This window comes from Aspergillus bombycis, assembly GCF_001792695.1.
Source record: "Aspergillus bombycis strain NRRL26010 chromosome Unknown contig00094, whole genome shotgun sequence".
Taxonomy (NCBI): Eukaryota; Fungi; Ascomycota; class Eurotiomycetes; order Eurotiales; family Aspergillaceae; genus Aspergillus; species Aspergillus bombycis.
This window is the reverse complement of record NW_019170096.1, coordinates 25,408-37,962: the sequence shown is the minus strand read 5'-3', so window position 1 is coordinate 37,962 and position 12,555 is coordinate 25,408. Positions and strand designations below refer to the sequence as shown.

General features: G+C 50.3%; 4 protein-coding genes across 4 annotated transcripts; 1 reads left to right on the top strand and 3 right to left on the bottom strand.

Moving 5' to 3' along the window:
- Positions 1 to 69: 69 nt before the first annotated feature.
- On the bottom strand, positions 70 to 1,203 carry ABOM_009335 (SDR family oxidoreductase; the record flags this gene model as incomplete). Its single annotated transcript, XM_022536463.1, has 3 exons — positions 70 to 661; positions 738 to 1,098; positions 1,173 to 1,203. 3 exons carry the CDS (start codon positions 1,201 to 1,203, stop codon positions 70 to 72), a joined length of 984 nt encoding a protein of 327 aa, XP_022385928.1.
- Positions 1,204 to 1,872: 669 nt separating this feature from the next.
- ABOM_009334 (uncharacterized protein) lies at positions 1,873 to 3,657 on the top strand (the record flags this gene model as incomplete). The annotated part of the gene is made up of 2 exons (XM_022536462.1): positions 1,873 to 1,955; positions 2,019 to 3,657. The coding sequence occupies 2 exons, from the start codon at positions 1,873 to 1,875 to the stop codon at positions 3,655 to 3,657; spliced, it is 1,722 nt and encodes a 573-aa protein (XP_022385886.1).
- A 370-nt stretch (positions 3,658 to 4,027) lies between these two features.
- On the bottom strand, positions 4,028 to 6,352 carry ABOM_009333 (Zn(II)2Cys6 transcription factor; the record flags this gene model as incomplete). Its single annotated transcript, XM_022536461.1, has 4 exons — positions 4,028 to 4,220; positions 4,296 to 5,317; positions 5,381 to 5,886; positions 5,950 to 6,352. The coding sequence occupies 4 exons, from the start codon at positions 6,350 to 6,352 to the stop codon at positions 4,028 to 4,030; spliced, it is 2,124 nt and encodes a 707-aa protein (XP_022385888.1).
- Positions 6,353 to 7,618: 1,266 nt separating this feature from the next.
- On the bottom strand, positions 7,619 to 9,784 carry ABOM_009332 (putative serine/threonine protein kinase (Nrc-2); the record flags this gene model as incomplete). The annotated part of the gene is made up of 5 exons (XM_022536460.1): positions 7,619 to 7,964; positions 8,022 to 8,403; positions 8,463 to 8,588; positions 8,643 to 8,816; positions 8,905 to 9,784. 5 exons carry the CDS (start codon positions 9,782 to 9,784, stop codon positions 7,619 to 7,621), a joined length of 1,908 nt encoding a protein of 635 aa, XP_022385887.1.
- Positions 9,785 to 12,555: the final 2,771 nt, after the last annotated feature.

Here is a 12,555-nt window from a genome sequence, read left to right as displayed (position 1 = left end):
GCTCATACTCGCTACGCAGCTCCAATTGCGACCCATCGTCAGCACCAAGAAATCCCAGGTCGCCTTTTCCTAGGCATTCTGATCAAGACAATACTTGTCGCGCAGCCTTGCCCACGCTTCATTGACATCCGCTCGTTGCGCCCATCTGATGGGGTCTACCTGGAGAAACAAGGTCGATGGTTGGTCCACAACCGGGTCTGAAGAAAGCCCCAGGGTGGACGCCTGAATCTTGAGGGGCGGCTTATTGTGCAGGGGAATGGTTGTCGATTCATACTTCTTATAACCCGCCGAATGGGACACGCCCCCATTCGGGAACAGGGGGTCGGGGACTTTGCATCCGAATCGTTGTGCTAGCCGGGGCCACAAGTTTTGGAACGATTCGGTATCGCCGTTCATCACGTTGAAAATCTGGTTCCCTGCTCCGAGGGCTGAAGTAGCCCAGAGACAGAACCTCGCATGCAGGTTCGCGGAGGTCCAGCAGTTGAACGTGAAATAGTTGGCCTTGCTACCCGGATACGGCAGCTCAGACCCTGGCAGCGCCTTGCTCACTGCGCAGTAGAGTCCGATCGAGGTAGTCTCGTTCATGAAGTTCCCTCGAGCATAGCCGAGAACATCCTCGGGGAGCGTGATTACCCACTCCCACTGCCCTTGCGCCAATGCGCTGCTGCTCGTAGTAGAAAATCGGTGGCCAAGACGCGTTGCCATCGCCTTTGAGGAGGGGATCATCTTCTAAAAACCGTTGCTTGCCCGGCCCAAGATGGACGCCGTACTGCTTAAACCCGCACGTCAAGATAAATCGCTTCAACCTCTTATCTGCCCCGGATATCGCCAGTGCCTTAAGGAAGTTGGACAGGAGCGTACTGTTCACCCGGGACAGTTCGTCTGGGTCTTCTTTGGCTAGGTATGCACAGAAGAAAATGTAGTCCGCTGAGATACCATGCAGACTGTGGGCCATGTCTTCCGCGGAGCTCTGAAGGTTGAGACTGACATGCTGGATCTTTTGGTGCTCGACGCCCGGGCTACTGCGTGAAAAAGAGTAGATTTTCTCGTAAGAAGAATCCTTGAGGAGGTGGTGGACAATAGCACTCCCGGTGATACCTAACGGGCTGGTCAATACTACGAAGAGGAGGAGGAGGAGGAGGAGGAGGAGAGAGAGAGAGAGGGCAATATACCAGTGGCACCAGTCACGATAGCAGTTGGCATGATGGATGAACTCGGTCCTGGTTAAGGAGTATAACTACGGGTTGCCCGTCTCTCCATGGGAACAGCCACCAGCAGGCGCCCGCACTTTATAGACTTCCCCTACATAAAGGTTACATGCGATGGACAGACCAGTAACCGGATTGGTGTCGTGAAGACCCTACTGATATCAGATCAGCATTGACGTAGCCTCCAAAGATGCCTGTGGGTTCCTGGCTCGGAAATCTTGTCCAGGGTCAACCCATGGAACTCAACCATGGATTATACGGAATTAGAGAAACCCCCCCACTCTTTCTTGGCTTTCTTATAGCTTGCTACAGGAGTTTTCGTAGTCGAGCAAGGAGCTGGACCCATGTCATGATTTGTCCATGACGGGCACGACACATCACAGTGTGGCCATTCTGTGCTTCGGGATAAACTAGTAACAAGACTAGTAGCCATAAAAATTCCCCTACGCCACGACAGGAAGTGGGTTGCAAGGGATAAATCAAGGCTAAGATTAATTTCTGAATTTCCCTCAAAGTTCTGTGGCTCTTGACAACGGTCTGCGACTGTTTGGCCCTTTGTCCTTCGACTTGGAATTCCTTGCTCTACTCGAATTGTCTTTATTTTCCGTTATCTTCATAGCCTTCTTCTCTACTCCCCTTCGTTTATCGCTTGCTCGAACATATAATGGCCGATGACGATCCATTCCCCCGGCCGTTTGCACTGTGGTTAACAAACGCCTATGGCCAGCAGGCTAAGGACAGGGGAGGGTAGTAGAGATTTCTCACCAGCACGAGGCCGAACTTCGCCCTGACGCTAACGTACGCAAACAGCCCACCAGCGACGAGCTCCCTCTTGCCTACAGATAATACCGCCAGTTGGAAAGCAGGGGACGCTCAACTACCCCAGTGCGCAACCGCGAACCTCATCGACCGATCTATGCTCCCTTCGGGGCTTCACCCAGGGCAAGGAACAACGCCACAACCCTATCAGTATTTCTCAGGATGGGATAATATTCTTCGGCAAACACGGAGCATCAATGCGTATGGTGATGAAGCTACACAAGCCGGGGGGAGATACAGCCCACATGCCGGCACAAGCCAACCAGCCAAACGACCATATCACGAATCGGCGGTCGATTCGCCATTCGATGGTATGGACACATCCCCCCATATTGAAGCACAAATGGCTTACGGCGAAAGCACCGTGGACCGGCCATCTCACGGCGGTTCAAGACAACGGAAACCTCAGACACGGTCCTCTCATCCGCGACGGCAGAGTCCTTGCCTACGCCAGGGTGCCGCGCAAGAAGTCACCGCAGCTTTAACCCCTGATTCGGAGCACATCATAGATTCTTTGGGAGGAAGAAGAAGAAGAAGCCCAGATGAAGAACCAGATCTCATGATCGATGGCCTCAACGCATCTCGGCACGCAGACGCCGGACACACTTCTGTAGAAGAGACAAGCAACGCGAGGAGATGCAAGCGCCTTCAGCGGACCACGTGTAACTGTGCTTCAACGTGTAGCAACTCGCAGGCCCTAGATTGCAACAGACAACCCGATCGTTCCGCCAGGTTTGACAAGTTCCATACAAAGACTCAACGCAGGGTCAGGCGGAAAGATAGCAAGCGAGATGAGAAGTCCACAGACCAGAAACGGCGGTCCTTTTACTGCACCTTTTGCGGCGATGCTTTCAAATACAAGTATGACTGGGTCCGCCACGAGAATTCCCTACACCTTGATCGCGAAACCTGGATCTGTGAGCCTAAAGACGGCTCAGTCGTCTCGCCGGTAACGGGCAAACGACAGTGTGTCTACTGCAGCGACCCAGAACCGACCGCTGAGCATCTCGAAGAACATAACCATTCTACGTGCGCTGGAGCGGTGCGCAGCTTTGCCCGGAAGGATCATCTGGTACAGCACCTGCGCCTCGTGCATCGAGTAAACGAGATCCCAGCCATCGACGGGTGGCGGAAAGAGGCGCCGCCGTTCGTGTGCCAATGCGGGTTTTGCGACCGCCAGTTGAATAGCTGGACGGAACGAGTAGACCATCTTGCGGATCACTTTCGCAAGGGCTGCACGATGCGCGAGTGGCAGAGAGGGCATGGACTGCCTCAGGAGATTGCGGAACAGGTCCGGAATATGATGCCTCCGTATCATACCGGAGAGGAGACAGCTACAACTTGCCTGGTCTCCTTGGAAGGCCGCCGCGTGAACGAAGGTATTCAACAGGGTAGCATGAGCACGAAGCGGCCAGACCAGGTGGGAAGCGATGATGAAGCCGGGACCACTGGTCTGCCGGATATTCTGTCTCGAGACATGTCTCTCTATGGGTTTTCGAACCACCTTGCCTTACACCTCAGCCGATTTGCCCGGATCCAGGTCCAGCAAGGTGTCGTGCCTACGGACGAGATGTTTCAGCAGGAATCGCGACGGCTTCTCATGGACTACGAGAATGGAGCACCAATGTAACTGTACCCCAGCGTTTATACATAACATACTAATTTACTGCCTGGATTTTCTGAATTCTAATCAGCTTGTGATTTCATAGTGGAATTAAATGAATGAAATTCTTTACCTTTGAATCTGAATTGAATGCGTATGCTCGAAGGAATTAGGGCCGTGTCCTTGCAGATCCGGAATTAGCTGACTCCACTGCACCGGAATTAGAAAATGTTTGCCTCCACTCAGGTATAACATAAAGAATCCCCGAGAACTTGTACAGGCGTTGACATTCTTCCTTTGCCGGAGTGATCAACCTTGCTACGTGGTACCCACTGACAAAGTCACAACAAAGAGATAGGAATCAATAGGAAATAGAACATATTGTATAAAGGGAACCCTAGAACAGACTCTCAGGGATATTTTGCGGGTCAAACCCGTTCTCAACCCAGTAGGACCTATAATTCGTGCAGGGCGTGCTACTGACTAACCCCATTTCAGTTGCATTTGGCACGAACACGCCAGAGTTCGCTGTAGTTGCCGGTGGGTAAGAAGACGCTAGTGGTACTGGATCATATGGGTCCTGGACGTCGCTGTTCCAATAGCGCTCCGGTCAGTATCTCATGAGCAATCCACTTGACGGAGTCCGGAAGGCAGAGTAAACTTACAGCAACCATGGGAAGGAGTCAAATATATTCGAGTCGGTGCCAAAGGAATTACCCATAGAAACCAAGGCATCCTTAGCCATCTTCATGATATCGGTACTAATTAATTTGCCCGTCAACGGTCCCACATGCTGAATCTCATCCAGGCACTGGATGCCGCGCTCAACGGTAGCGAACGTGGCCTTCGCATGTTCCTGTGTGGTACGGGGATCGAGCACCTCATAAAGAAGCGTGATACAAGCAGAGGCCAAGAAGGTGGCCATGGTGCCATCCGACCGGATGTCAGGAAAACGTCGAAAATAGACGTCGTGTGCTAAATCGATCAGGCTCCGCGCCGCGTTAATAGAGGCCTCAATGGATTCCTTAATCTTCAGAGGCCCCGTGGCATTGTTTTCAGCCTCGGCGGTGGAATTGAAGAATGTTGCATACATTAGGCTGGGTCGATGCATGAGCATGCAGGTAAGGTAATAGATCAACCCAAGACTGACCCGCTGCACCTCTTGCCAGCTTTCCCCGATGGGCAGACTGTGATCATAGAAGTGCAGGTACGGGGGGAGCGACTGCGCAATGGATTTCAGCCTAGTATCGCATTCGATGACAAGCTGCTCTGACTTTTCCACGTCAGAGATGTCCCGCATACAGTTGGGGGAGTAGGTGGCGATCGAGACTTTATCCGCGACTCGGCCGATTTTGGCCGCAGCCCTAATCCAAGCGCACTCCACGGTCGGTCTGATATATTCCAGACAGTCAGAGTCAATGCCAGTTACATTCTGCAGGAAGATATCCTCCGGACAAGCTGTATCGACCTGGTCCTCGCATAGACTTGAGGGGCGACCAATAAAAAGAGCCGATATCTTCTCGTTGGCAAAGATTGTCCAGAACGTGATTCGGAGTCTATGCATGCTCAGATTGTTTCCATCTGTCACCTGGGACCGATTGATGCCCAGTGCCAGTACGTTGCGAGCCGCATATCCGAAATAGAGATACGCCTCGTTTGGCCTCATCACTTGGAGCGCATACATGGCCTGCGAGGTGCACGATTAGCGTTATTTCGAAGGCAAGCCACAGCCAGGTTCCCAGTCCCAAACCTTTAGAAGCATGAAGTGAGTACCTTTCAGGCTGGGCTCCTGAAAATACATGGCAAAGTTATTCGCCTTGTTAGAGAAATGCTCGGCCCAGAGATCCACCCACTCGGCGGTCTGTTTGCCTTTGTAATTTGATATACGAGAGCCGATGGCAAGGACCATGTACAGTAGATCCCGGTCTTTCAACACTTTACCGGGTTGGGGTGGCTCCCAGAGTTTGTTCCAGGTCTCCATAATCTCTGAGTATGCCAGTAGTGGCATCTGAGGATGCATGATGCGAAAATAGGCCTCTATGAATAGAATTCCCATGTCCCGTGGGAAGTAAGCGTCCGCCTGCAGCGGCGGGTTACCCCCATTGACATATTCGCGCGAAAACATGAACTTCTCCAAGCCCCATTTCTCCAGAGCTTCCGGAACAGTCGAGTCCCTCTGTGGCAACTCCGTGGGTTGGAAGTTCCTCTTCACTCGTTCGTAGATCCTTTGAATGAAGCAGAAATGTGATGATGGGCCTGGATACATCAGTGGACCCCACAAGCAGGGAAGCCAGCGGAGTAGGTATCATTCGAGCTTACCATAGAATTGGAAAGACCCCGTGGCCTGGTTGGAGACTCCAATTCCGACACGCAATGCCTGGTGCAGCTTGAATTGAACAAGATCGCTGAATACTTGTGGCTGCGGCGCCACCGGGTCCGTCGGTGCCGCAATTTGCTCGGCTTCTAATATCGAGCCTGGGTTGACTTCCAGGTCTTTAGGGCTGTCTGCTCGCACACGGCCGCGTTTCTTCCTCGCCCCTCCAGCCCGATATTGACACTGCCGTTGGTGCTGCTCACATTTATGGCAAGGGTGGCGCCCATTACATCTGATCTTCCGCGACCGACAAGGCTCACAGGCTCGGTTGATGTGGATGCGAGTATGTTGTTGATCCCGGACTGATCTATTGCCATCGATTGTACTTGCGTCCAGCTGCTGCACCATCTTAGCAGTAGTAGTCGTAGTCGTCGTCGTCGTCGTAGTAGTCGCCACTAGCTAGTATGAATAGTTCAAGAAGGACTTGGCAATTGTTCCCAGGGGCCGTGGAAAAGGTGAATTTCCGGTGCCAAGCCAACGCCTACAGTAACAATAAATAATAAATAACCTCTCTTCTACGCAATATGATATGGTCAGTCAGATACATCTAGCCAATATTTTAGTGTCTTAGAGGCGCTTATTGCCGTCCTAAGCGTATTTCAATCATAATAGATAGAGGGGTTAGCAGTCCATTTTCTGTTGCATTGATTAAGGGAAGTTTGGACGTCCGGGTTAGGGCCAGAGGGATTACCCTCCTTCATTGCGTGTAGAATATCCAGTACTAACCGATCAAGTAGGGTAACGTTGCAGAAGAACTGGGGTTCAAGGCGAGTTTTATACCGGTAGGATATCCCGAACCATAGGTGAAGGATCCTGTTTGTAGATGGTCATTACTGACATCCGGGTATTTCGAAGCATGGCCGGCGAGCTCTTGCGAGATAATGATTTCCGCATGTCTCGCATTCCTCCTAGCATCAGTAAGAGTCGTACTGAGATTTCCAGTGGTGAAACGAAGGTTCGTTTAGATAAAAGCAATAAAATGGATCTCATGATTGTTGTAGCTCTAACATACGTCCTGGCGCCGGGCCTGCCAACATATGGATACCAAGACATCCAAATGTGATCTTCACAGAAACGAAAATAAACCAATGCAAACAAAACAAATACCAAATCAAGTTTTCGTATCCTTTTACTTCGCCTGTTCACAGGCGAACAATCTCAGGAGATGATCCGCAAAAACAAGTCTGCTCTGCCATATAACCGAAATCGTAAACGCCGCCCTTTGCAAGTGTGAGTGATAAATGGGAGCAAAAGCAAAACGTATACATCGCTGCGCCCGGATAGTCAAAAAAGAAAGACACCGAAAGGTCATCCCATGGAGGAAGTAGGCTTTAGTAGCCGTAGTACACAGACACAGGCCGATGAATGTCGGAGAACAGAAAAATCAAACGAGTGTTCAAGCAAGCAAAACAAGTAAAAGAAAAAGACCCACAAAAAGTTCTAAGCTCCCGTACTCCAGATTATAATGTAAGAAACTGTTGCTTCGGATACAAATCTTTCATGCGTTATCGTCGTGAAATGAGCCCCAGAGCTATGCAACGGAGGCTCAAACGGTCTAATCGGTCATGCACCGAGAACGCAGTACGGTCACCGTAGCATTCATCGGTTGACGAACTACATATCTCCGTCATGATGAAGAGTCACACTGTTGAACTCTTCAAATGGGTCGTTCACTTCCCCATTGGGCGTGGCAAGACCCGAATCCATGGGGACACCCTTCATCTTGGTAGGGTTGCTACCGCCAATATCAACGCTGGCACTTTCTTTGACATTGCGGAAATTCAGAGTATCCGTTCCTCGGCTTTGATGAGGAATCATCGGTGGCTTCATATGGCGAATAAGGGCCCATTGTGTTTGCCGAAAGAACGGGTGGGTTTTGACGTCCGAAGCACCTGCACGAGCTCCAAGACGCTTCGTCTCATCTTTAATCAACAGCTTACGGATCAAAGACTTACACATACTATAGCCATATTGTTAGCGTATGCCACATGAACGTGAAAATTAGAAAGAGTCTCACTTGGAAATTTGTTGGGCCCCTCCGTGTTCAGGAAATGGGACGTCATCTCGTAGGATGTTTCCAAACGTTGCGTTCCTGTTCTTACCCTTGAACGGTGTTGTGCCGTAGAGCATCTCATAGATCAGGATGCCAAGGGTCCACCAGTCAACTGCGCTGGTATGTCCGCAGCCCTTGATAACCTCCGGCGCAATGTATTCCTCCGTTCCTACAAAGGAGTTCGTCCGGAAATCAGCAATGCATGACTTGGTGTCGATGGTGGGCAGAGACGTCGTCGAGTTGCCGCTCCGCGCCGGAATCATGGTGGGCGCACCGCCAGGGCCCGATTGTTTAGACAGGTCGAAATCTGACAGCATGATATGACCAGATTGATGCAGAAGAATGTCTGAATGATCGACCGTCAGTACAAGGCTACTATCATTAGTGTACCACAGGATTACATACTCTCTGGCTTTAGATCGCGGTAGATAAAACCCATGAGATGGAGATACTCTAAAGCGGCTGTAACTTCCGCCGCATAGAATCGCGCCGCGTCTTCGGATATGCATTTCCCCGGACGTGTTTGAAGAGCTACAAAGTTTAAATTAGCGGATATTTGAGATGGAGGCCCTAGTCTATACGCACCTCGAAAAAATTCACCACCGCTACAATACTCCATACATAAGTAGAGATAATCCTCGGACTGGAAAGAGTGATAGAGCGTGACGATAAAAGGATGATTACTTGTGGCGAGGATCTCCTGTTCGGCCAGCGCCCTCTTAATTTTGTTTCGTTTGATCATTTCCTTCTTGCTCAGGACTGGTGCTGTCAGTAAGGGTATAGCAGATAGATGCCCAGAACATTTTAAATGTCCCCGGTCTGTGTAATGGAGTCATGGCAAACTCACCCTTCATAGCATATAAGCGGCTCGTCTTCTTTTCGCGAACGAGATACACCTTTCCTACATCGCCTTTGCCGATCAATTTGATCTTGTCGAAGCTACTTGGCCCAACCTCCACATTCCGAATTTTGATCGAGTTGGAGCTATACGTTCTGCGGAAGGCCACCTGGTTGCGAATCTCGCCGGGACTCGGGATCTTGCCGTCGGCACCCATTTTAGGTACGGAGAGACTCCCGACTGTATCCTCCGCGATCGTGATCTGAGAGTCGGTTTCTTCCACTGGGGGCTGGTTTCCCGTTTCAGCCGTTTGAGGGCGTCCATCATTCTCGCCCTTGGCAAATAGACCCTGTGCATTCGGGGCGGAAGCGACGCGGCGCAGCTTTCGGGCTAATTCTGTTTTGTTGGCAGTCGTGGCCTGCTCAGCAGCGGAGACCCCGTCGACCTGTAGCTCTGGAGTGTCTGGCGGAGAGGAAGGCTCCGAACCGTCATTGCGATGCTGTAAGGACGGTTGGCCCTGGTGAACGAAATACGGATTGGCTGTTGCAGTTGGAGACACTCCCTCGTCCAGCGGATTGCCTTCGCTAGCAACAGTGGTTGAGCGATTGCGACCAATCGTGGGGAGGAATCGCGATTGCCTGAAGGCCGACTTAGATTCGGTCTTGGCGCCGATGTGAGGACTGCCCTCTCTATCCCGGTCGCCACTGTGGCTATGACTGTGATGAGACGAATTGCTGCTCGAGCTATTTATGCGAAAAAAGTTCTTGATCTTTGTTGGAAGATGGCTTGACTCATTGGTATGTTTTTTGGACGGGAGCGAGAGGCTAGGGAAGCTTCCACGTTTCTCGTTCGACACATTGGACGGACTGGAGGCGAAAAGTTGGGTCATGCCGACGATTTCACTGGATGTATACCAGGGACTGGGCCGTCGGTTCACGAGGGTTGAGAATAATCCAATTTAGTGGGAGGGTAAAGAAGGGGGGGGGGTGATAGTCTGGATTGATCGATGCAAGGAAGGGGACCGAGCAACGGGCTAGAAACGGCGGGGGGAGAAGGCGGTGCTAAAGTATTGCGATCAAAAGGGACGTTCACCCGCAAACTGATAGTGACATGGGGGAAAGCCAGGTACCCGTCAAATCACCGTTCGGAGAACTAGAACTGGAGGGGGGGGGAAAGGGCACAAATTCGGTCAAAGAAAGTCAAGACGGAGGAACGAGAGACGCGGGATTAATTTAAGCTCCTCTCCTCTCCAGCTTGGGATGGGAACATTGACTGGAGAAGGGAGGGAAAGAGAAAAGAAAGAGGGAAGGGGAGGGAATACAAAGTGGAGACGTGGAGGAAAGATTGGGAATTTCGGGCTTAGTCAATCAAACCGCCATCGCCCTTTGGACGAGTGAGTTCGTACTAGTACGTAGGACTAGTAGTACTGTATTTCCAAGATAAGTCACGGGTCAAAATCATCCGCAGCCCAATTGTTTTCCGACGTCCTTCTTCTGGTCTGGGGTTTCACCATTCCGCAACCATCGGGACATGCCGAGTCGTGGCTAACGTTTCCAACTCAGCCGGCTGAGACAAAATCATACTACGCTTGGATGAATAATACCACAACACTTGCCACCATTCTTGATTCCTAGCAGGACTACCATTACTACGGCTACTACGACTGTCGTTATGCTGAATTTTTTTTTTTTTTATTTTCATGTTCTCGTTCGTCTCCTCCGCTTCCTCTCTCCTCCTGTTCTCCATCTCTCCAACCCAAAATTGCCCCAAATGACAGCCGAAGGTTGAAACATGGTTCCTCGCTTGCAAGTCATTGGCCAGTGGGAAGGAATAAACCGGGACTAGCGTGGCTGGGCGCATCATCTTGGCAATGAAATCTCTCTCCCGCATTCAAGTTCATTATCAATCTTTTTGAGTGATAAGTACTCGTTAGTTAGTTCGAACAATGTGACAAATGCCTCGTCACGCCACAGTAGATTGATATCTATACGGACGCCCCCATGCATCATATCACATTTCCCATTACAGTCCGTACCCAAACGAGAAGTTGATGTCTCAGAGCTGAATACTGTACTGTGTATGACACCCTCCAAAAGGATTCAAAGCACGGGCTCAGCCGAGACCCATGCAAAAGGACCCAGATGGAGGCTACCAATGCTTCGCCTCAGGAGACAACTAAACGAGGATGAAATAAAAATAATCTCGCGTAAATGTTAGATCCACTTTTTTTTTTTCTTTGCAACGCGAAACTGATTCACATTGTGAACCGCCCCCCTGCTTGCCCCCCTTCAAGTGTACCCACTGTTCAATTGAATCGGAATTCCGCCATGTATGCTTGTGTTCCGCCTCACTGAAACGTACCAGGAGAGGTCTGTTATGCCTCGCCTGATAGACTGGTCTCAATGTCACGGCTGCAACTGATCTAACGCAATGATCGAGATTGTGTTCACATCGGTTTTGTATCAACGATTCATAAAGGACAAAATCAGCACCAGCATAATCAACCAATCTGAATATCCTCGAGCTCCCGGGGGGATTATCTTTATAGTAGCCTTCCGACTCGAAAGACCTTCTCAGTGCATCAAGACAATGGCAATGATATTCCGACCAACTTTCAGGTAAGGTGGTAAAATCTTACGATATTGGGGCTTGAAACTGTCAAAAGTCGGTTGAGAACCAGGTTTCGTAGGCGTTTGTCATAGTCGGACTCTGAGCTTGTCGTGACCACAGAAGGAGTAGGAACTGCAGAGCAGCGAGTGCGGCACCAAGTGTCTACTACTACTACTACTACTACTACTAGTAGTAGTAGTATGTAGCCCATTTCCAGGGTGGACCCTCGAAACTGTTGACCGTGGCGGCAGCTCTTCCGTATCAATACATTCCTGATCCACTGCCAGCGGTTTACGCTTTTGACTACGAGTCGTATCGTTCTTTATGTTTCTTTGGAAGTGACATTGGTTTCCGGGTTACCAAAACGTCCGAAATGTGTTTCACTACTTGCAAATCACAGGGATAATTCGGGCTGGACATTTATCATTACAATTGCCAATAAAAGCACATCCTTGCAGGACAGGAATCCTACAAATTCATTGAGGGACTGTTGCCAGATGCACGTCCTACCTCACCTGCTACTTACATTTAGTATCGAACTAGTCGGGGGATACGCCGATCATATGTACCCTAAGTAAATAAGTGGGTCTCACGCTGGTGAATTCATGCCAAGGACCGTTACAACAACCTCTCATGAGGCCTACGGTATGATGGTCCTTTCTCACTCGCAGCCCGCCAAGTGAACCAGTTTTAGAATTGAGTGAGTGTGTACATGTCAAGTACGCAGTCCCAATGCTAGGTGGTTCTGTTCCGAGCGGCAGAGCCCAGTCTATGTAAGCAGTTTCAACCAGGAAACTTGATTCAGACTAAACTCGTATAGAGATATCCGCCGAGAAACAAGATAGCCCGCCTTCGGTAGTCGCCAAATGGACATGGAGCCTACCCTTCCAGAGAATTGAGGTAGCCGAAAGCCTCGAAACATAACTATCCGAGAATATCATGCACACTAGTTATTCAAACACCTTCGTTTTCAGACAAAAGCGTAAGCCCCCTCTCCTAAGGGTCGACCCAAGGTGAAAAATACAAAGGGGTTCAAAAACACTATGCATC